Below are 22879 nucleotides of genomic sequence, written 5' to 3'. Positions count from 1 at the left end.
TCCAAGGCCTATACCAAGCATGTATCCTATGTTCTTCATCATTACAATCACCTTATGGCTACAATATGGGAACAAGTCGACAGCATACCTTTCATCCTTCAACCCATAGTCAGCCATGTTTACGAACTCAAAGCCACTCATTTGAAGCTCACTTCCTCCTTCCTTGAGTCCATAAACTAGTGCTAGAATTTCACCATCTCCAAGCACTATGGAAATCCCTCCTTTCCATGGGATCTTCATCTTTTGGTGTAGTGAGAAGGGGATTTCCCCATTGGGGTGAAGCCAAGCTCTTCCCAAGAGAAGGTTGTAATTTAGGGTGATGTCCATGACATGAAACTCCACAATGGTTTCTATTGGCCCAATCTTGCAAGGAGCCTTAAAAGTACCCATGACCTTCCTTGAAGTGTTGTCATATGCCCTTACAGTCAAGGGAGAAGGGACGATAGTCTCCATATCTAGGCTAATAGTAAGGGTAGTCTTAAAAGGACAAATATTCAAGGCAGACTCATTGTCAATAAGTGCCACTGGAACCTTGGCACCCATGCATTCAATGGTGATTTGCAAGGGTCTAGTGTGAGTAGCTCCTTCAGGAGGAAGATCTTCATTGGAAAAGGCAAGGAGGGGGTGTGAGGAACCCTTGACTCCCATGAGAGACAAAACTTCTTGTGGTGTTTCTATAGGTACTTTTTTCCCATTCAAGGCATCTAAGAGAGCCTTACGATGCTTTTGAGAGGCCATAAGTAAGCCCCATATGGACACATAAGGTTGGGTCTTCTTCAATTGCTAAGATCCTATCTTCTTCTTCTTTTTTGTCTTCTTTTCCTTTAGGTTCTATGGTCTTGGACCCCTCCCCTAAATCTCTACTAGGATGATCCTTTTCCAAAAAGGATGGTTTGTAGTGCTTCCCACTCCTAGTGATATTTGCTACTTTGTCCTCCATGATCATTTTCTTTAATTCTGTCACTCCTTTGGGAAGTATTCCCCACACCACTACCGCTTCCTTTAAGATTTCATCTTTCTCATCCCATACTCCTTGGACTTCCACAGCATTGATATTGACATTTGTAACTTCTATCAACTTTGAGCAATCCCATTCAATCTCATCTATTTGCACCCAATTTTGATATGGAGGAGGAGCCTTATGGTAATCAAGCAAAGGGTTCTCTTTAATGTTGGGTTTGGTGATGATGTTGGGATTTAGAAGGGTTCCATTATCTATGAGGTCTTGTATTTCGTGTTTGAGGCGGAAGCAATTATCAGTCTTGTGGCTGGATTTTTGGTGGTAGTGGCAATATTCATTGAGATTCCAAGTGGGAGGTATAGGATTAGGCATGGGTGTAGGGTCTAAAGGTTTGATGACTCCTTTGGAGGATAGATTTTCATACGCTTAGGTGAAGGTCATTCCTAGGTCAGAGAATTCTTAGCAAGCTCTCTTTGGGTAGGCTAGTGTTTGCTGGGGTATGATGGCACTCACATTTACCGGATTAGGTGCTTTAGTGGTGGTTCCCCCTCCATATGTTTTCTTGGTTAGAGGCTTACTTTCACCTTTCTCCAATTGCCCATTGTTGATAGCATCTTCAATTCTTGTCCCACAATCACATAGTTCTCCAAATGAACTAATAGGTAATGACAAAAACCTACTATTATAAGCCAGAAGCAAGTTCTTGATAATCATGTTGATTTGGTCATTCTCATTTGGCCTATTGACCATTCTAGACGCCTTGGTCTTCCACCTAGTCATGTATTCGGAAAATGTCTCCTCCACACCTTGTTTGGTAGTCTCCAAATCCCTTAGAGTCACATCAATCATGGTATTGAAGATGAATTGGTCCACAAACAACTCCACCAGTTCATTCCACACCTTAGTTTTTCTTGGATCAAGGCTATAATACAACCTTGATGCACCTCCCATGAGTGAAAGGGGAAATGCATGCAAAGTTTGCTTCTCATCTAGCCCCTTTATTTCAACAATGCTTAGATATCTTATTATGTGTTGCTTCAGATCTCCAATCCTATCAAACTTTTCTGCATTGGAAATTTTGAACTTTGGAGGCAATGAAATAGGAGCCTTTGAACTCACTCCCCCCGTGTTATAGAGGTAATCATCCATCCCTTGTGCCTTGCGGAAGGCGAGTTACATTTTCTTAATATTCTCCCTCATAGCTATGGTTTCTGCGATGAGTTTCTCAAATTGCTTGCTCCTTTCATATTCCATTTTGTCCTTTTCGTCCCATTGTTCCTCTTCCTCCTCATCATCATGGATTTCCACATGTGAAGGCTCCTTGAGCTTAGATTCCTCCAACCTAATGAGATGCCCCCCCTAATTTTCTTAAGGGCCTTTCCGTGTTCATCCAAAGCCTTAAGGATCTTTTGTGCCATTGAGTCTTCCACGGAGGTAGCCATTGTTTCTTTGGTGGTCTCTTCCTCTTCTTGGTGTGTGTCCTCAATCTTGATCAAGCAATTTCCTTTCTTATGAATCCAAATGGGAGTAGGGACGTGTTTTCTTGACTTTGACGGTGCAATGATGCTTGAAAAGAAACCTCATTTTCATTAAGTTCATGTCCCAATTAAAGGTCTTTTAACTTTTTAGATGTCCTTAGAAATTTTTTAGGTTCATTTAACGAAGTCCTAATTACAATATCACTCCCGTTCCTCTCATGGATTTTTACTCCTTGTTTCATTGGGTTTTGGTCCATTTACAATTAAGTTCTTATCTTACTTTCATGGGCTTTTATTAGAATGCACTTGGAAATTTCAACCCTTTGTTTCAAACATGGGCTCACAATGTATTCATCACCTTTGGGCTTTTCATTCTTATTCATTATTTCACCATTTTTTTTGAAATAGCCCTTTAGCTAAAATATATTGTAACTTTCCTCTCAAAGTCCATGAAATTCTCATCATCTTGGGCCTAGGCACCCACAAGGAGGCCCAATATTAGGGAAGCTTATGTTGGCTTTGTAGGATTTTGGATGCTAGGTCCATAGCATATTTGTTACCTTAGGCCCAAAGTCTTATTTTTTGAAAGGGCTTTTTCCACTTGGGCCTCTAATAGCAATTACGCTATGGTCTTATGAACCTTTCAGGTTAAGATAAATCTTTGGATTTAGGGACAAGCCTCTTATATGTGAGAACTTCTTTTCTTTTATCCCATAACATCTTAGGGTATACCATAACTTTAAGACCATGCCTCCCATTTTTACATCTTTTATTTGCTCTTTAGAATTAGGTGAACACATGATATATGGTTGAAAAAACAAGAGATATAATGGGTATCCTTCGTGATGGGGTCTAGGATCTTGCTAGTGTGGGTAAGCTCCCTAAGGCTAAAATGATAGATAAGTAGGTCACTCACAACTAGGTAGACTATGATTCCAACCGAGGGCCTAAATGGACCCCATAGTGGATTGGTAGCAAACATTTAACGTACTCAAAGCCCATTATAGGCAATGACACCGATTGTGAGTTGCTGGGATAAAATCCAGAAGATTTGGGCCCAAATGGGGCCTTCCATCTTCCCACTCATCACCAACCATGATTAAGGGATAAAAGAAACCAAGTGATGCGTGTGCAAACAAGTATTGAAATAGTTAGTTTTTTTTTATTTTTTTTTATTTTTTTTTTGTTTTTTTATCAAGGTTAAGAAATAATACACATAGGAATTAAACTCACCATCCTCAATGGAGTCGCCACTGTGGACACAAGGGAGTTTTGGAGTCACCACCTAGTTTTTGCAATGGTCTAAGAACCATATATATATATATATATATATATATAGCGTCCTTTCGAGGAAGGACCATTGATCTTACTACTGGATATATTGGTTCAGAGTTTAGATACGTTCTTGGGAAGGTGTTAGGCACCAAGATTGCCCAACCCTAACGTTGGCCTCCCATCATTGTATCTTACATCTTAACCTTGATAAAATCACGTTCAATACTTATGCCCTAAACTCACACACACACTAGTATACATATAAGCATACAATCATGGCATCATTCATCCCAAAACACTAACATATCTACCCTTAAACAAAAGAGAGCCAAAACCATACGCACATTTAAAAAAAAAAAAAAAAAAAACCCTAGCATGTGAAACCCTATCATACCATTCATCTCAAACAAAGGCAGCAATAAATCAAGACAACAACTTAATCATGGCAATCCTAAGATCATATAAACATCCATACTTAAAACCAATCATCATACAAACATATTCATCACAGAAGATGCATGTTCATATCAATGCATGACCTACCTTTACTTACCTTGTAGCAATTGGGCTCAATTTCTTTATGTAGAAAAAAATAGCACTCCACGGTAAGGTTTTTTATGATATTCTTGAGAGTATTGTTCACGGCGGGGAATCTTATATTTCTTTGATTGGCAATTTTGAATATTAGCAATAATGATTTCATGACATTTAAAAAATATATATTTGCTTATCATTGACTTTTGATTAGAAGAAATCATCTTTATACTTCTTAACCCATCAATTATAGATAAGAAAATGCGAACTTCAATTAGAAATGAGGATAAAAATGAAAATATCCAAATTTTATTAATTAGTTTTTCAAATCAATTAATGTATTTTAATAGTGTTTAGCCACATGAGGGTGATTTTAAGTTATTTTGAAAAGCAAGGAAGGTTTTTGTACAATTGGAAAGAATGGAGGGGTCAATGTAATAGTAAACCTCTAGACTCTAGAGAGGTCATTGCAAAATTTTCACATTTTGTTGTTAACACTCATTAACAATTAACAAAAGATATAATAATTATGTGAATTTAATGTCAATAAGTAAAAATAATTTCTTATAAATGTCTTGACTCATTAAATATATCTTAAAATTAATTTTTTCTAGTCTTTAATTTCAAATTTCTTAATATAAATATGCATGTTTAATATTTGCATTAATTAATTTGTCTTAAATTTACAAGTACACATTTAAATTTCTAGCATGAAATATACTTGCTTAAAAATGTCTTGGTATATATGTTTTTTAACCCATCAATTATATATAAGACCATGTTTGGTAAATAGTAATAGGCATTTTGATGTAATAACTATTCCTATGGTTTATTTATTCAATAGTTTTACTATAATTTTGTTCTAGGTAATAGTAATTTCTTATGAATAACTATTCTTTAAAATGAGAAATAAACATTCCTCTTTAAAAGAGTTGTAATATTTATTCCCTAGTAGGTGTAATAATTTCTAACATTAATATATTTTCAAATAAAAAAAATTTTCATATTCACGTAACAATTATGGATATAAAAAATCATCAAAAAATAACTTATCTCGCTTAAATTTAAAATATATTATTTTATAAAAAATATAATTGTATGAGTGAGATATTTCCAAAAATAGATCTTAAGTTTTATTCCAATATTACAACCTAAGTTTAGTTATTCCATTATAACACATTTTATTTCTAGTAATAAAGATTACGATTCCGATTGTAATCCACATTTAGTGTACCAAACGTGTTCTAAGCAAATGAGAATTTTATTAAGAAATGAGGATAAAAGTGGAAATATAAAAAATATCATAATTATTTTTTGAATTCAATTAATGGATTTTAATACTGTTAAGCTACAAGAGAGTTATTGTAATCTATTTTGAAAATCAAGGAAGAACTTTGTTGTTGGTACAATTGGAAATAAAGGCGAGGTGAATGTAATTTCATTAAATTTCAGGAAAGGTCAATTTTTTTCTAGAACTCATTAACATAAGATATAATAAATATGTGAAGTAAATGTCAATAATTAAACATAATTTCTCATTAAATATCTTGACTCATTAAATCTACTTGAAAATTAATTTTTCTAGGCTTAGATTTTAAATTTCTTTCTATAAATATGCTGGATTAATATTTGCATTAATTCTTTTGTCTTACATTAATAAATACACATAGTGAAATTTCTAGCACGAAATATACTTGCTCAAAAATGTCTTGATTAGAGTTAAGTAGCCAACCTAAAAATTCGTTAAATCCGACCCAATCTAATCCAACCTACCAAATTAGGTCTATTTATTGGATCAGGTTGGTTTTTAAGGGTTGGTGGATTGGGTTGGATTGTCAAGTTTTTTATTTTTATTTTTTTTAGTAAGTGGGATGAGTTAAGTGTGAGTCAACAGATTCATAATTTCACCTAACTTGACTCGACCCGCCTATATGTAATATACATTTTAAAAACATATTACATTTTTGAGTTACCCTTCTAGTCCTGCAACTGTTGAAAAGGCTCAATCGGATGCAGCTACATGCATAAGAATCAACCACAAAATGAAATATTTTTATGATAATAATAAGTAAGGAAACTGATAAATGGTGAGGAAGAAAGCATGATTGCGAGTTTTTTTCGCTTTATTAAAGCCATTGTTTACATACCAAAGAGAGTTTTCTAGCAATGGATTTGGTGGATTGATAAATGGTGAGGAAGAAAGCATACATTTTCCCCATATATAGGAGATGAGCATCCTCATTGTGATTAGTATCTTGGGAAGGAAAGTGACCCCTTCTTTTAGTGTGTTGGGCAAGTTAAAGTTGACTTTAACGAAAAAGTATTTTGTATTAAATAATACCATGTCATCTATATCAAAATCCAATAAATGAGAGATATATGTGCAAAAATAACTACCCACTAACATATGTCTTTCATTTGTTAGTAAGGTAATTATTTTTTGCTAACATGTCTCATACTTATTGGATTTTGATACTGCTGACATGGCATCATTTGATACCAAATACCTTCTCGACTTTAACAACTAATTTTAGCATATCAAACAGACTATTGTAATATTGTTGACAGTGGAGAATAAGAATGAACTCCCAAGTTCTGCTGAGCAACTTTCGAGCAATACAGCCTCCAATTAGACTCAATTTCTTTATGTAGAAAGAAATAGTACTCGACTGTGAGATTTTTGATGATATTCTTGAGAGGAATGTTCATGGAGGGAATCTTATATTTCTTTGATTGGCAATTTTGAATATTAGAAATAATGATTTGATGACATTTTTTTAAAAAATATATTTGTTTATCATTGACTTTTGATTAGAAGAAATTATCTTTATACTTATTCACCCATCAATTATAGATAAGAAAATGGGAATTTCATTTAGAAATGAGGATAAGGATGAAAATATACAAATTTTCTAAATTATTTTTTCAAATCAATTAATGCATTTAATAGTGTTAAGCAACATGAGAGTGATGGTAAGTTATTTTGAAAAGCAAGGAAGGTTTTTATACAATTGGAAATAATGGAGAGATCAATGTAATTTCAGTAAACCTCTAGAGAGGTCATTGCAAAATTTTCACTTTTTGTTGTCAGAATTCATTAACAAAAGATATAATAATTATGTGAATTTAATGTCAATAAGTAAAAATTATTGCTTAATAAATGTCTTGACTCATTAAATATATCTTAAAATTAATTTTTTAGTCTTTAATTTCAAATTTCTTGCAATAAATATGCTTGTTTAATATTTTCATTAATTAATTTGTCTTACATTAACAAATACACATTTAAATTTCTAGCATGAAATATACTTGCTTAAAATGTCTTGGTATATATGTTTTTTAACCCATCAATTATATATAAGGGCATGTTTGGTATAGTATAATATACACTGTAATGTAATAGTTATTTTTGTGGTGTAGCTTTTCAATAATTTGACAATAATTTTGTTGCAGGAAATAGTCATTCCTTATGAATAGCAATCTTTTAAAATGATGAATAACTACTCCTCTCTAAAAGAGTTGTAATATCTATTCTTTAGTATGTGTAATAATTTCTAAAATTAATATATTTCTAAATAAACAAACTTTTCATATCCACATAATAATTATGGAAATAAAAAATCCTAAAAAAGAACTAATCTCTCTCAAATTTAAAATATATTATTTTCTAGGAAATATAATTGTATGAGTGAGATATTTCCTAAAATAAATCTCAAGTTTTATTCTAATATTACAAATTACAACCAAACTAATGAACTTTTTTTTTTTTTTTTGAGAATTTACCAAACTAATGAATAGGTTTAGTTATTCCATTATAACACATTTTATTTCCAGTATTAAAGATTACGATTCCTGTTTTAATCCACATTCAGTGTCTCAAACGTGTTCTAAGTGAATGAGAATTTCATTTAGAAATGAGGATAAAAGTGGAAATATATAAAATATTAGAATTATTTTTTGAATTCAATTAATGGATTTAATACTGTTAAGTTGTAGGGTAGTTATTGCAATTTACTTTGAAAATCAGTGAAGATCTTTGTAGTTGGTACAATTGGAAATAAATGTGAGGTGAATGTAATTTCATTAAATTCGAGGAAAGGTCAATTTTTTTTTCAGCACTCATTAACAGGAGATATAATAAATATGTGAAGTTAATGTTAATAATTAAACATAATTGCTCATTAAATATCTTGACTCATGAAATGTACTTGAAAATTAATTTTTCTAGACTTAGGTCTTAAATTTCTTGCAATAAATATGCTTGATTAATGTTTGCACTAATTATTTTGTCTTGACTAGGGGTGTGTAGCCAACCTAAAAATCCACTAAATCTAACCCGATCTAATGCAACCTGCTAAATTAGGTCTGTTTATTGGATCAAGTTGGTTTTTAAGGGTTGGTGGGTTGGGTTGGGTTGAATTGTCAAGTTTATTTTATTTATTTATTTTTACAATGGGTCGGGTTAGGTGTGAATCAACAAATCTATAATTTTGCCTAACTTGACTTGACCCACCTATATTTAATATATATTGTTAGGTTCTAAAAGCTTAGAACGATTGGCAAACCTTGAGCACAAACTTGTCTAGGTACAAATCTTAGAGTCTATAGAATTTATTAGACAATGCTCAAGTGTTGCAAGTCAGAATACAAGAAAAAGGAAGTTGCAGAAAGAGGAATTTGAAACATGCTAGACCAATCGAGACTATGGTTCAATCGATTGAGATGCGAATTTTGCAGATTTTAATTTCAGCCCAAGAGTCCATAAGCCCATTAGGAAATTAGGGTTTCAAATCTATTTCACATAGCATTTAAAGGAAACCTTAAGGCACAACACATTTTGTAGAGACTTTGGAGGTGCTATTATGAGATCTAAAAGGTGTTGTGCCTTCTCTTTTCAAAGTCACTACTAAAAATCATTCTCATATCATTGGAACTAGTAGATCTAAAGTTGTGTTGGAAAAACACATGTTTGTATTGCATACAAAACATACACAGCGGAAAATTAACAGATATACACATTTTGTAGAGACTTTGGAGGTGCTATTATGAGATCTAAAAGGTGTTGTGCCTTCTCTTTTCAAAGTCACTACTAAAAATCATTCTCATATCATTAGAAATGGTAGATCTAAAGTTGTGTTGGAAAAACACATGTTTGTATCGCATACAAAACATACGCAGCAGAAAATTAACAAGTCTACTTCATTCGCAATTGATAACATGTACTATATAAATTTTAGAATATAAGAACAAGAGAGTGTACCTAGGTGCAGTGAAATTCAAAACCAAAGATTAGAAGTACTTGAGAACACTTTTGATCTTCACTCCAATTCCACTTGTGCCCAAGAAGTGTGGTCTCTTAATCAGTTTATACGTATGTGTCCAGGGGAGAATAATAGAGTGTCTTACACTCACATACAAACCATTTCATTCTCATACAAAATTCTATATGTTTCTCTCTTTATAACTGATTATCTAATTGGACTAGCCTTTTGGGCCATTCCAATTGGTGGCTTTAGCATGTGGCTTGGAGTGGGACCAAAAGGGAACAAATAAAACACTAGCTCCAATGGGTTTTGGGCTTTCTTGTCAACTCTTGATAAGCCCAAAATTACCATAAATTATATTTAATACCATTATATAAATATAATTGCACTCTAGGCCTTACTAATAAATTATATCATAAGACTTTATTATACATACAACTCTTTCATTAAAATATTCGTAGTAATACAAAGTCATGAATGTTGACTACCACTTTGAAGATCACTACATTTTAATCCTTAAGTACTCGGTTTAATCTTTTAAGTTATTTGTCATATATTTATGAAATCCAATTTTATAAATATATACTTTAGAAACTCCTTACTAAAGTGGTTAGGCCTAACACTCTGAATAACCGAACCCATTAAACTTATCTCAAGGGAATATTTTATATCTCCGTTAAGAGATTATGAATTCTATCTTGAGAATATATGTTCCCTCAACACTAAATGTGACTGCCCAACATACTGAGGTTTTGATCGTTACTTTAGATCTCACTCCTGATATATCAAAGCAACCTACACCTCATGATCAGGTTCATTATTCTCTTAGGATTAAGAGTTGATGTAAATAGAAGTCGTGAGATTTATTATTCATTTGACAGTCGTTAGGAGAATAATAAATCTCACAGCGGTCCAGTTCAATATGTCTTAACACTTAAAACATATCAACTAAAAGTCTCAACTTCCATTATCAAGACAAATCATTTTAGTTGATATGTTATAGTCTTCATAGATGAAATGCCCAATTTCATCACCGACTACGAATTATTATTCTGAGTTTACAAAGAACTTGTGACTTATATCTTATGTGACTAAATCACATAAATCATATACTATGCATCTCATGGACTATTTGATAATATCCAAGTATTCATGTTATCATTATTTTAGATAATAATAAAACAACTTTATTAATCACAACATAATGTCATACATAATGTCATATATAGTATCATAAAATAGGATTTAAAGGCATATATCCTAACAAGTTGCTGCAACAAGATCAACAACTGTTGATTATTTAAACCTTCAAGGGTGGTCTTGAAGTCACAAACTAGAGAGTTTGTGTTGCTAAACCTTTGAGTAGAATCTCAAAGTCATATGCGTGGGAGCTTGTGTGCCACAAATCCCAGAGAGAAGAGTCCATGGAGTTGGAGTTGCACGTGGTCGTGTGATTAAGTTCTAACAGAGGTAGAATCAGGTTTAGGGTTAAATCTTTTGTAGACTTCAATTCTTTCTAGTCGATCTATTTGCCTTGATGATATGTCAGGTTAAATCCTCCCCAAGCTTTTACCTTGAAACAGTTGATTTCATTGGTTTTCCTGGGCAATCATATCATTGTTTTATTTATTTTTCTGCATTACATGATATGATTTATTAATGTTTAACCTAGATCTGAATAATCAACCTAAGTAACTACTTGGCCAATATATTAGGTTAAACAATTTGTTTTAAGGGGTCTAAACAAACAAACATATATTTTAAAAACATATTGTATGATTTTTATTTATTTATTCATTCGTATCAACTAAATTGGGATAGAACTATATAATACCTACCGACTATAGAATAATAAAACTTGTTCTCTTTTAGTTTATTTCTCATAAACTGAATTGAGATAGAACTATTTGATATCTTACTAACTAAATGAAATGTCATTTGGTTTGATAATTTGTATATGATGGTGCAATTACTCAGAATTTTCAGATGGCAGTGGTAGCAAATAAAACTATTTGATTTGATTATTTTTTTTGGTTTAATGCACTACAAACAAATTTATAAGATTATAAGTCTGTTGTTGTTTGAAATTTAAAGCATTTATAAAATAGTTTGTGTTGGTTTGGTGCTATGTTTAGGTTTCTTAGGATATGAATTTACTCTTATTTGTGTTGATATTGTACTAATGCTCAATTTTTTTTTTTTTTAAAATCCAACCCATGGGTCCAACCCGATTCAAGTGGTTTGAGTTGGATTTTTTTCAAACCAACCATGGTGGGTTGGATTGAAAAAACCCCTCAAGTCCGGCCCAACCCAATCCATGCACACCCCTAGTATTGATATACACTAACCTCATCACACATGCTCCTATGTGTATGCTCAAAGTTTTTTTTTTTTTTTTTTGTATTTTTTTAATTTTTTAATGTTAAAGTCTTTTGTTCATTTAATTCAAAGGTTTACGCTTAGTTCAATGAGATTTATGTATTGCCAATCACCAAAAGATTTATGTTGGTTGTTTAGATTCATTTATTTCTTTTTTGATTGAATTAATTCATTTGTGTAGATCTTAAATAGTGATATCTCATAGATTATTAGCTTCAAATCTTTGAAAGGATTTTGTTTTTGATAGGATTTGTATCAAGGTTTTGTCTTTTCTTGATTATCCATTAACTCTTGCCATTTCATTAATTATTACATCTTTATTTTGAGCAAAACTTAGGTACATCCGTTTAGCTCTTTAGGTACTTTTGATTTCCTAAATAAATTCAACTTGTTGCTAATCCGTGCCTTGTACAGAAGAGTTATTGTGTATGCAGATGTAAACAAACTATCTGCCTGTATTTTAAACACTCAAATGTAATTATTTTGCAGTAGTGGCAGAGTCCTTATGTTTGTGTAAGTTATGACCTTAAAATAAACGTAGTTTGAATGATAGATCAAACTCAGACAAATTCAAGGTTTTTTTTTTTTTTTAAAGGTAAGACAAATTCAAGTTAATTTAGTCAGCTGGACTAGTAGAGCTCTAAGTTACATGCTTGGAGTATCACAACTACCAATGAGCCATGTTGAGATGTAAGAATTATGCCAGTCTAGCTCAAGTTGTTATTAGCAAGCTAGTGTGGACTCAAGCTCAATTATCTTTATGGACAAAGCTAGCCAAGTAGTTGACCAATCAATAATAGTATATTTATCTTCTAAATGAAGCAAGTAAGTTCCTTCCTAGTCCCTTAGCAATTCAATATCAAGAAGCTTAATTTGTTTACAACGCCATAGATTATGAATCTAAGTAAAATGATAAAAAAAAAAAAAAAAAATTCAGAATCATCACAGCACAATCTTGGTAAACCAAACTGAATTGGCGCATAGGAAAGAGGTATAAAAATCAAATCTTTGAAATTTTCATTATCAAATTCTTCAAACATAATGAGGTTCTAGTGGATTTTTTACTCACATAATTTTTTTCTTATTAGTAAGGTTTAGACCCAAGGAAGGGGGAAGGGAGATTCAAACTCTGACCTCACTTCAAAAGGGTTCCCAACCGACTGTGATATCCCTTGGGGTATTCACTATCAAAGATCTAATTATAAACTCATCAAATAATTACCTACTTGAAGGTGTTTACAATCACTACAATTATCGCAAACAATCAAAATCATCATGGGAACAAAAGAATTGAAAATTTCAAACTGGACTTGTATCTTAAATTACCAAAAGCATATTACAATTCTTAGTTTATAACCTTTATGTTGATCCAGATTTAAACTCACTAAAAATCGAAAACTTAGTTTTAATTTCCCTATAATTTTCACAAAACCATCTCAAGGAAGGTAGTTCCAACAATTTTCCTCACTTTCTCAGAACCCTAAGAAAACCTTAGTAATCCAATAAATCACTTCACCACAAGAAATTGAAATAGTGCAGTGCAGTGCAGATTTTTATGAAAAAGTGTGCAGTGTAGATAAGGGGCTAATCAACATTGGAACCCTTCACTTACTAACCCAACCGCTTTTAAGTGTAAATATGCTTTTGTAAAGTTGTGATTTCCAACTATGTTTTGTTGGCTTTAATTCCGTGCCAAATTTGATTGTAATTTCTTCAATCAATTTTCCTTGTATGTAAGTGGGATTAATTGTAAGGAATGAGTGTAAGAGATTGGTGAAGACTTAAGCTTCAAAGGATGAACAAGTAGATTTCGCAACTGGCTTGCAACTGTCTCGCAAGAAGCTTACTCATGAAAAGAGCCACGGTAGAGCATATGGCTGGAAGATGAAAAGTCATGTCAGGCTGTATTTTTCGCAAGTGTCTCGTGTGTAAGGCCAACCTGCGAAGGACTCGTGAAACTTTCTATTTGGCAAAAAGTTAAATTTTTCTTTAACATGTCTTTATCCACACTATATATACCCTTATTACCCACAAATTGTAAGGAGCGATTTTTAGAGAGAAAACCCTAGCAAATACACTTGAGAGTTAAAGATTGTCATACCCACAATCATCTACACATTTCCCTGTGGTTTTTCTCAATTCCTACCACTCCATCTCTATATCTTTGAGAGGTTGCTAGCCCAAACACTTACCACACCCATTCTGAGTGTAAAATGAGATTTTGGTGCTGTTGGGAAGTATTGGAAGGAGCCATTCATTGGTGGATGCAATCGGGCTGAATTACGAGATCCCAAAAGCTAGAGAAGACAAGGCTTCGAGAAGTCAATTGGTAGCAGGAGCTTGGAGGGCTCAAGTACATCGGGAAGACTAGGCTTGGAGGGTCTTTTTGTTATTTGTGTACTCCAACTTTATTCTCTAGTGGATCAATTTCAACTTGGAGGGTCACAGAGAGGTTTTTTACTGAGTTCTTTGATTTCCTCTTCGATAACACATCTTGATGATATCTTATGTTTGCATCTCTCTTCACTACTCTTTAAGATTTCCTTTTTATTGTTGATAATGGATGAATATGGCTTAGGGTAGTGATAACGGTTCTTTACGCTTATTTACTCTTATTCCGCACTTAGTATAAGTTAGAGTAAAAGCTGTCTAGCCATAATTTTTAATTGGGGGTCTATACAAGCTCTTGTGTTTTTGCACAAATCTGAGCTTTCAGCTTTATTAACTAAAAAATAAAAAATAAAATAATAATTCCCAAAGCCAAAGTTTAACAGCAAAAAATAGTGAAAACCATTCAAACAAAACCCAAATAACTCAACATAACAAAAAATTCAACCTTCTGAGAGAGAAAGAGTAACAATTAGAAAGCAAGGGTGTTAGGGTCACGTGTTTTGTAATTGGCTAATCCTTTGACAAAATGCACTTTACTTGTAATTGGGTAAATCTAAGATGGGTTTAGTGCTTTAAGAAACATGTTTTTCAAGTCAAGTATTAAAGACATGAAGATTGATCCAAGAAACAAGTGAAGAAAAGCTATTCACTAAGTCTTGATAGATAGCTCAACAGATGCCTGCTATCGAGACTTAATGTGAAGATTAACAGCAGCTCGATCTATTGAGAATTATGATTTCAGAATTTTCATTTCTAAAATCCGGCCCAGGCTTTTGTATTTGTTTGGGTTTTTTTTCTCACAACCCTAGACATATATAAGACTTTTTTTAAGAGTTGTCAGACATGGATATGGAGACCAAGAGGCTTATTTTCTCTGTGAGAAGCTACTGCGTTTGTACGTCATAGGGTTTTGTAACTATGTGCTTCTAGATCTTTATTGTTGAAAAGTGAAGGACTTTGCAGCCAATAACATCTGTTTAAGTTGCTGGAGTTAGTCTGAGTTAGTCACGTATTGGGATTCATGCAAAGGGTTAGTCACAAAGTGAAGGTTTATGCATCAAGGGAAAGAAGGCTACTACAAGATCAAGTCCAATTAAGTATTGGAGTGAAGGTTCAACTATAGGTTTGTATTTTGAAATAGGCTAGGGTAATTCGTAAGATTCCTTATATTTGTAAATGTTTGATTGTTGATTAGTGGATTCTTCGAAGTGGTGACCTTAAAATCACCCAGTGGGATTTTTGCCTTGCAAGGTTTTCCCCATTTGTCAACAAATCACTGTGTTAAATTTATTTTCGATTGCATTTAGTATTTTTGATAATTTGTTGGTGCCTTCACGATTTGCATGCAATTGAACCTAATTAATCAACTTGGGTAATTGAATTAATTAACTAGGGTCAAGCTATCTTAACCCAACAAATGGTATCAGAGCGGGCACACTCTGATTAGATTTTCATCTTTGATGTTTGATCCATTAACCCCTGTTGTCATGAAATAAAACTGCATGAAAAATCTTTTTCTTCTAATATCTCTTGTGTTTCTAACCTTTATATGCTTAGGTTTTTCAGAACATGCAAGTCTAAAGGTTATTTGAAAGCTTTATTGATGATTATTGAAAAAGGTGTACTTGTGAGTAGATGAAGACTAGATTGTCTCAAATTTTTACTTTCCTAGGGCATATGCCTAAAAAGACAAAGGCAAGGATAAAATCACGTGGCTATCAAATCAAAGAAAAGACCATACCTGATGATTTAACAAATAAGCATGAAGTATGCTTCATGATGTACTCAGCCTTCAAAGTTATGAACACTTGTCTATGGTATCTTAATAGTGGTTGCTCAAGACACATGACCAGAGACCGCACTCTCTTCAAAGAATTTGAATCCAAGAGAGGTGGCAATGTCACCTTTGGTGATGGAAGCAAATCCCAAATAAAGGGAAAGTGAATCATCTCTTTACCAGGACTACCGGATATTGCAAATGTGTTGTATGTGGAAGGGCTGAAAGTTAATCTATTGAGCATTAGTCAGATTTGTGATCAAGACTTCATGGTGTTGTTCTCTAAAGGGAAGTGTCTAGTTTTAAATGAGTTAGGTGAGCAACTCATAAGTAGAATTCACACACTAGAAAACTGCTATGGTCTAGTTCCTGACACTGAGATTGCATGAAACAATATTCGAATGCCAAATAAAGACTTATAGCACCAAAGGATGAGGCGTGATAGCTACAAGCAACTATCAATTGTGTCCAAGAATTATATCGTTCTAGGAATTCCTAAACTCAGTAAGGTGACAAATGCTATGTGTGGACCTTGTCAACTTGGAAAACAAACAAAAGCTCAACACCATGCCACCTTGACCACAGCCACGGCCAAACCTCTTGAGCTTCTTCATCTCAATCTTATGGGCCCAAGAAGAACAGAATCTCTGGGAGGAAAGAAGTACATCATGGTAGTGGTCAACGACTTTACTAAATTCACTTGGGTCATCTTGCTGCGATCTAAGTCTGAAGCTCCTCATCACATTGAGTCATTATGTAAAAGGGTGTAGAATGAAAAAGGATTGAAAGTTGATCAAATCCGAAGTGATCATGGCAAAGAATTTGAAAACTCTCAATTAGAGTCTTTTTGCATAAGTGTTAGCATAGCTCAAGAACTCTCAGCTCCTATCACTCCTTAACAGAATGGTGTTGTAGAAAGAAAGAATAAAGCCATTCGAGAAATGACCAGAGCTATGTTACACAATAAAGATATGGCAAAAGATCTATGGGGAGAGGTGGTTAACACTGCATTTCACATTGTGAACCGAGTGCACTTCAAACCGAGTACAAAGAAGACTCCCTATGAACTATGGAAAGGAAGAAAACCAAATGTGAAATACTTTAGAATATTTGGTAGCATTTGTTTCATTCTAAAGGACAGAGAGAACGTGGGAAAGTTTGACACCCAAAGCGATGAAGGAATCTTTCTTGGGTACTCCTTTACCAGCAAAGCTTACAGGGTGCTGAACAAAAGGAGTAGAAAGGTCATGGAAACTATCGATGTTGTGATCGATGAAGCATTAACTTCAAAGTCTTTGAAAGTTGCTGAGCAAATGCCAAAGTCAATTCTCCCTTTACCTTTAGAGATTGACCAAGAAGTAGGTGATCAAGATCCTTCTCCTCTTGTCTCACCTAGTGCTATACAAGTCCCAGAAGACCCTTCTACATCTCCTCAACTTGGAGATCACTTGGAAAAAGAACCTTCACCTAGAATCAAACTTAATCATCCTCCAGATATGATCATGGTAAACATGAATGAACTAACCTTGAGAAAGCATACAGTTGATAAATATGTGGCTAACATTGTTTCTTATTCATGTTATTTGTCTCAAGTAGAACCTGCCAAGGTTGAAGATGCTCTTCAAGATGAAAGCTAGGTTGAAACCATGTATGATGAACTTCATCAATTTCAAAGGAGTGATGTTTGGACACTAGTATCTAGGCCGGAGGGAGATGACGGATGCAGCCTCTACCCCTCAACCCTCGTCTACATCTACCCCTTCTTCCTCCTCTAGGTAGATGTCTCTCTCGTTGACATCATGGATTAGCTTCAGCACATGTGTGCTGATTTTGTTAGTCGTCTTGACCATCTATCTAATGAGATGTGTCAGAGAACAATAGAATCGGTCACGTCGCTCGCCGCCAGTCTCGCCTTGGTGGTTTCGCGCCCTCACCTTCACCCAAGTCTATTAAGGACTCCTCTTTTGGTGGAGATGATAATGATGACGATGACGATAGTTCTGGCTCTTCTTATGATGATGAGATGACGACCTCTCAATGATGCACTCTTTATCACTCATGACAAAAAGGAGTAGTTTTGTATATGAGAGTAGTTATTACGTTAAAGGGAGAGATAGCATAGGATATACTAGATAGGGGAAGAGTGCTTTGAGGGATGTAGTGAGGTTTTGGTGTATCTTTTTCTCACTTCATGTATGGTGGTCTTGTGACCATTTTTTTTTTTACATACATTGTATTCTTGATATATATATATATATATAATGATGTATGTTTTTTTTCTTCACCCTTGTCTCACATGTGTTGTTTCTTCTCTCTTTTTATACACATGTTTATTTTTGTATACACCTTGTCTATGTTTCACACTTGATGCCTTGACAAATCTGGTTTAAAGTGTTTCAATTAAGAAAGGTTACAAGTCTACCATACCACGATCTCTCTTCTTGCAAAGTTTTTCAAGAGTTTGTAGTAGGGTTAGACTTATGTACTTTTGTAACTCATGGGATAGTTGTGTTAGACTTCTCTCATAATTGTTGTTTGTGGTTTTGTCACTGATTGCCAAAGGGAGAGATTGTTAGGGTCATATGTTGTGTAATTAGCTAATCCTTTGACAAAATGCACTTTACTTGTAATTGGGTAAATCTAAGATGGGTTTAATACTTTAAGAAACATATTGTTTAAGTCAAGTATTAAAGACATGAAGATTGATCCAAGAAATAAGTGAAAAAAAAAATGTTTATTAAGTCTTGATAGATAGCTCGACAGATGGTTGTTATCGAGACTTAATGTGAAGCTCAATAGATAGCTCGACAATAGCTCAATCTATCAAGAAATTCAATTTTAAAATTTCTAGATCTGAAATCCGACCTAGGCATTTTTTATTTGTTTAGGGTTTCTTTTCTCACAACTCTAGACATATATAACACTTATTTTAAGAGCTGTCACACACGGATACTGAAACTAAGAGACTTATTTTCTCTATGAGAAGTTATTTTCTTTTTACACCATAGGGTTTTGTAACCAAGTGCTTCTAGATCTTCATTGTTGATGAAGTGAAGAACTTTGCAGTCAACAACATCTGTTTAAGTTGCTGGAGTTAGTCACGTATTGGGATCCATGCAAAGGGTTAGTCAAAAAGTGAAGGTTTATGCATCAAGGGAAAGAAGGCTACTACAAGATCAAGTCAAATTGGGTATTGGAGCAAAGGTTCAACTGTAGGTTGGTATTTCGGGATAGGCCAAGGTAGTTGGCAAGATTCCTTATATTTGTAACCACTTGATTATTGAGTAGTGTATTCTTGGGAATGGTGACCTTAAAATCACTCGGGGGGGTTTTACCTTGTGAGGTTTTCCTCATTTGTCACAAATCACCGTGTCAAATTTATTTTCCATTGCATTTAGTATTTTTTATGATTTTTTGGTGCCTTCACGATTTGCATGCAATTGAATCTAATTAATCAACTTGGGTAATTGAATTAATTAACAAGGGTCAAGCTATCTTAATCCAACAAGCAAACACATTGAATCTACCAATATGAATATGTATGTAAAGCTTAAATAGAAACCAAAGCAATACTAAAAAGCAGTAGAAAACAAAGCCCAGTAAACACAATGAGAAAATTTTCTAAAAACCCATTGGCGCAAACCAAAGACCAAGCATGCAGCTAGAGCAACCCATAGCCACAAACCAACAAAATTCAATGAACAATTGAAGCAGATAGAGGGAAAGAGCAATATATAGAAAATAATATTAAAGCAAATTAAGGAGAGACAAAAACATTATGTTTTAATTACCTTAAAATTATTTGCTGACATAGAATATGATAGGCTGGGTTGGGTGATGATGGAGAGGGAGAGATAAATCGACGCAATTGTGATGATCCTTGGTGGTTGTGGTGGGAGGATCTAAGTTTTGGGTTTTGATTTTGGGGGAAGGAGGTGTTAGCGTCAATGTTTTTGTTTTTTTAAGAAGTATCGGGTTTTGCAATTTGTATTAGGGGGTGGGGGAAGAGTTTTTTGGGTTTTAGCTTCTTTTTTTTACCTTAAATTTTTGGGTTACAAATATATATATATATATATATATTTAATAATGTTGATGTGTAAAAATGTGGGAGCTCTAAAAAAGGTCAAATATTGGTCAGAGGTTTCGGTTTTATAGGATATATAGATAAGGTGATTGCATTGATCAATAAACCACATGGTTGAGTTTATTGTCTTTGGACAAAGATGACATTATTTATATTTCATTGGTCACTACAACAATGTGACTGAATTTAATTGGGGAATTTAGAGTATCATAATTAAGGTACTACGAAATTGTACTTAAGTTTATTTTTAGGTCTTCAACTGGTTAGCACATTTTAGTATTTCAAATAGAAACATCTAGAGTTCAAATCCCACCAAACTCAATTATTAAATTATCAAATAGATTGTCTATCTTGTCAAAAGACCTAACTTAGGTCTCACAACCAATATAATATGCCAAATTCTGAAGATTTTTATCAGCTATCAATACGTTACCTAATAATTTCTGTAGCTGGCAAGTTTATTTATTAGAACATTCATATTTTGACGTTACAAGTAGCAATATAGGCATTTTCACAGCCTTGACAAGTTAAACGTACATATAGTGAAAGAGATCTGACCCTTTTTATTTGCTATCATTACATTACTTAACACTAGTAGTACTGCCAGGTTATTTTTTTACGACGTTCATATTTTGACGTTACAAGTAGCAGTACAGGCATTTTCTTTGCCATCAATGGAGTGAGTTAACAAATGGCCAAACCACTTCTTGAGCAAGGCCACAAAGACCATTATTCACATAGTCTCTAAGAATCCTCATATAGCCAGCCTCACCCCAACCGGTGCCCCATGAATTCTTCATGATCCAGTACTTGGTACCATCTTCAGCCACTCCATAGCCAACTAGATTGGCGACATGGGTTGACTGAACCCCACACGGTCCCGTGAAAACTCCACTTGCATATAATTGAAATTCACGACTAGAAGCATCGAGATCAATTGAAACTGGCTGGGCAGCCACTCTCATAAGTAAATCCGCCTCAGTTCTTCCTTGTGTTCCATAGCAGCCACTTATCTGGAAGACTTGAAACTTAGTTGCCTTTTGCTGGTCACAAGTTCCTAGCGACCCATGATATGGGTAATATTCTTCAAGAGTTATTCCTCTATTATCTCGTACATAATTATAGGCACGAGCCGACACACCACCATTGCAGCCAGAACTATATTTATTTATTGAACAGTCAATTAGTTGCTGCACAGACAATTCGCGCAAGTTGCCAGTTACGTTATGGAGTAACCCTTCTATTCCTGCGGCTACTGAAAAGGCCCAGCCGGATTGGGCTGCATGCATAAGAATCAACCACGAAATTAAATATTTTTATGATAATAATAAGGAAATTGAAAGAGTGTTGGGTACAGTGATCCTCTTACTACAGCCCCAGCCTTGGTCCTTTACGGGGGTAACAGCTCCTCTCGCTCTCCAATCAAGAGTGGGTGGAACGTCGGTAACGGCATTGGGATCGAAGCTGTCAACATTGATAAAACTTGGAGAGGTGGAAATCTTTTCTCTATTATAAGAGGCAAGAAATTCTTCATGAGTTAAGTCCGCAAATTTATTGGCACCTAACTTGTAAGTACGATTCCCTTCACTATTGAATTTGTCTATATATTCTACATTGTCCTTGAATATATTGAAACGCTTTTCCTGCTCTTCACTGTTTACATGTTTTCGTCCATACTGAGCCAGCCATATCTCATATCTCTCAGAAATCAGGGATTCTGAAAAAGGTCTGGACATGGCTCGAGATATCAAAGTCTCTAGAATAAAAAACATGATTGTGATAAGTTTTTTTTGCTCTATTAAAGCCATTGTTTAGAAACCAAAGAGGGTTTTCTGGCAATGGATTTGGTAGATTAATAAACAGTGAGGAAGAAAGCATTCATTTTCCCTATATATATATATATATAGAGAGAGCAACCTAATTTTTAGTGTGTTGTGCAAGTTAAAGGTGATTTTAACGAGAAATTATTGTATACTCCTGGAGTACCATAAATGCGTACTCCCTCCTCTCACATGAATGGTGGGTCCCACTAATTAAATTCATGGTGGGACCCACCATTCATGTGAGAGGAGGAAGTATGCATTTATGGTACTCCCGGAGTACCTAATAATTTTCCGATTTTAACAGCGAATTTTAGCATATCAAACAGACTATTTTAATATCGTTGACAGTGGAGGATATGAATTAACTCCCAAGTTTTGCTAACCAATTTTCGAGCAAGACCTATCTTCTATAAATGTGGTATTGCAGCCAATCCCATTTGAGTGTTGACTAGAGGTCATCTTCTAGAGTTTTTAGGAAATTTTCTAATAATCTTTGAATAGTTGTAGCCAACTTTGAAAATGTGTGACCAACCTTGTTTAACGTTGCTATATGTAGCTTTTTATTTTTGGAAAATATTTTATTTGACTTGGCATTTTGTAAAATGTTTTTTATTTGACTTGATTTTTAATATTATATTAAAAAAAAATTAAATATTAATTTTCAAAAAGGGTTTTCAGAAAGGGGTTTTTCCAAAGAGTAAGTCCAATGGACTTTTTAGGAAAACATGTTTTAAGGAAAATATTTTTCTAATGCAATGCCATGGCTTTTTGAAAATTATTTCCTAGGAAAATAATATTTTAAAAAGAAATTTCATGTTTAAATTTTTTTTTTAAAATAGAAGTCCTATGGGTTTTTGAAAAAAAGTTTTCTAAGGAAAATTTTTATTAAAGGCAATTCCATGAAATTTTGGGA

At 33.9% G+C, this 22879-nt stretch overlaps 2 protein-coding genes across 2 annotated transcripts; both read right to left on the bottom strand.

The window, feature by feature from the left end:
• Positions 1-1420: 1420 nt before the first annotated feature.
• LOC115990571 lies at positions 1421-2110 on the bottom strand. Its single transcript, XM_031114388.1, has one exon. It carries the CDS (start codon positions 2108-2110, stop codon positions 1421-1423), a length of 690 nt encoding a protein of 229 aa, XP_030970248.1.
• An 18489-nt stretch (positions 2111-20599) lies between these two features.
• Positions 20600-21992, bottom strand: LOC115988499 (zingipain-1-like). Its single transcript, XM_031112074.1, has 2 exons — positions 21513-21992; positions 20600-21422 (listed from the first exon to the last, which is right to left on the bottom strand). Exons 1-2 carry the CDS (start codon positions 21949-21951, stop codon positions 20815-20817), a joined length of 1047 nt encoding a protein of 348 aa, XP_030967934.1. The 5' UTR covers positions 21952-21992; the 3' UTR covers positions 20600-20814.
• Between the last annotated feature and the right edge of the window lie 887 nt (positions 21993-22879).

The sequence above is a fragment of the Quercus lobata genome, chromosome 5 (assembly GCF_001633185.2).
Source record: "Quercus lobata isolate SW786 chromosome 5, ValleyOak3.0 Primary Assembly, whole genome shotgun sequence".
Classification (NCBI taxonomy): domain Eukaryota; kingdom Viridiplantae; phylum Streptophyta; class Magnoliopsida; order Fagales; family Fagaceae; genus Quercus; species Quercus lobata.
Note: the sequence above shows the minus strand (reverse complement) of the source record. Positions and strands in the feature narration are given on the sequence as shown.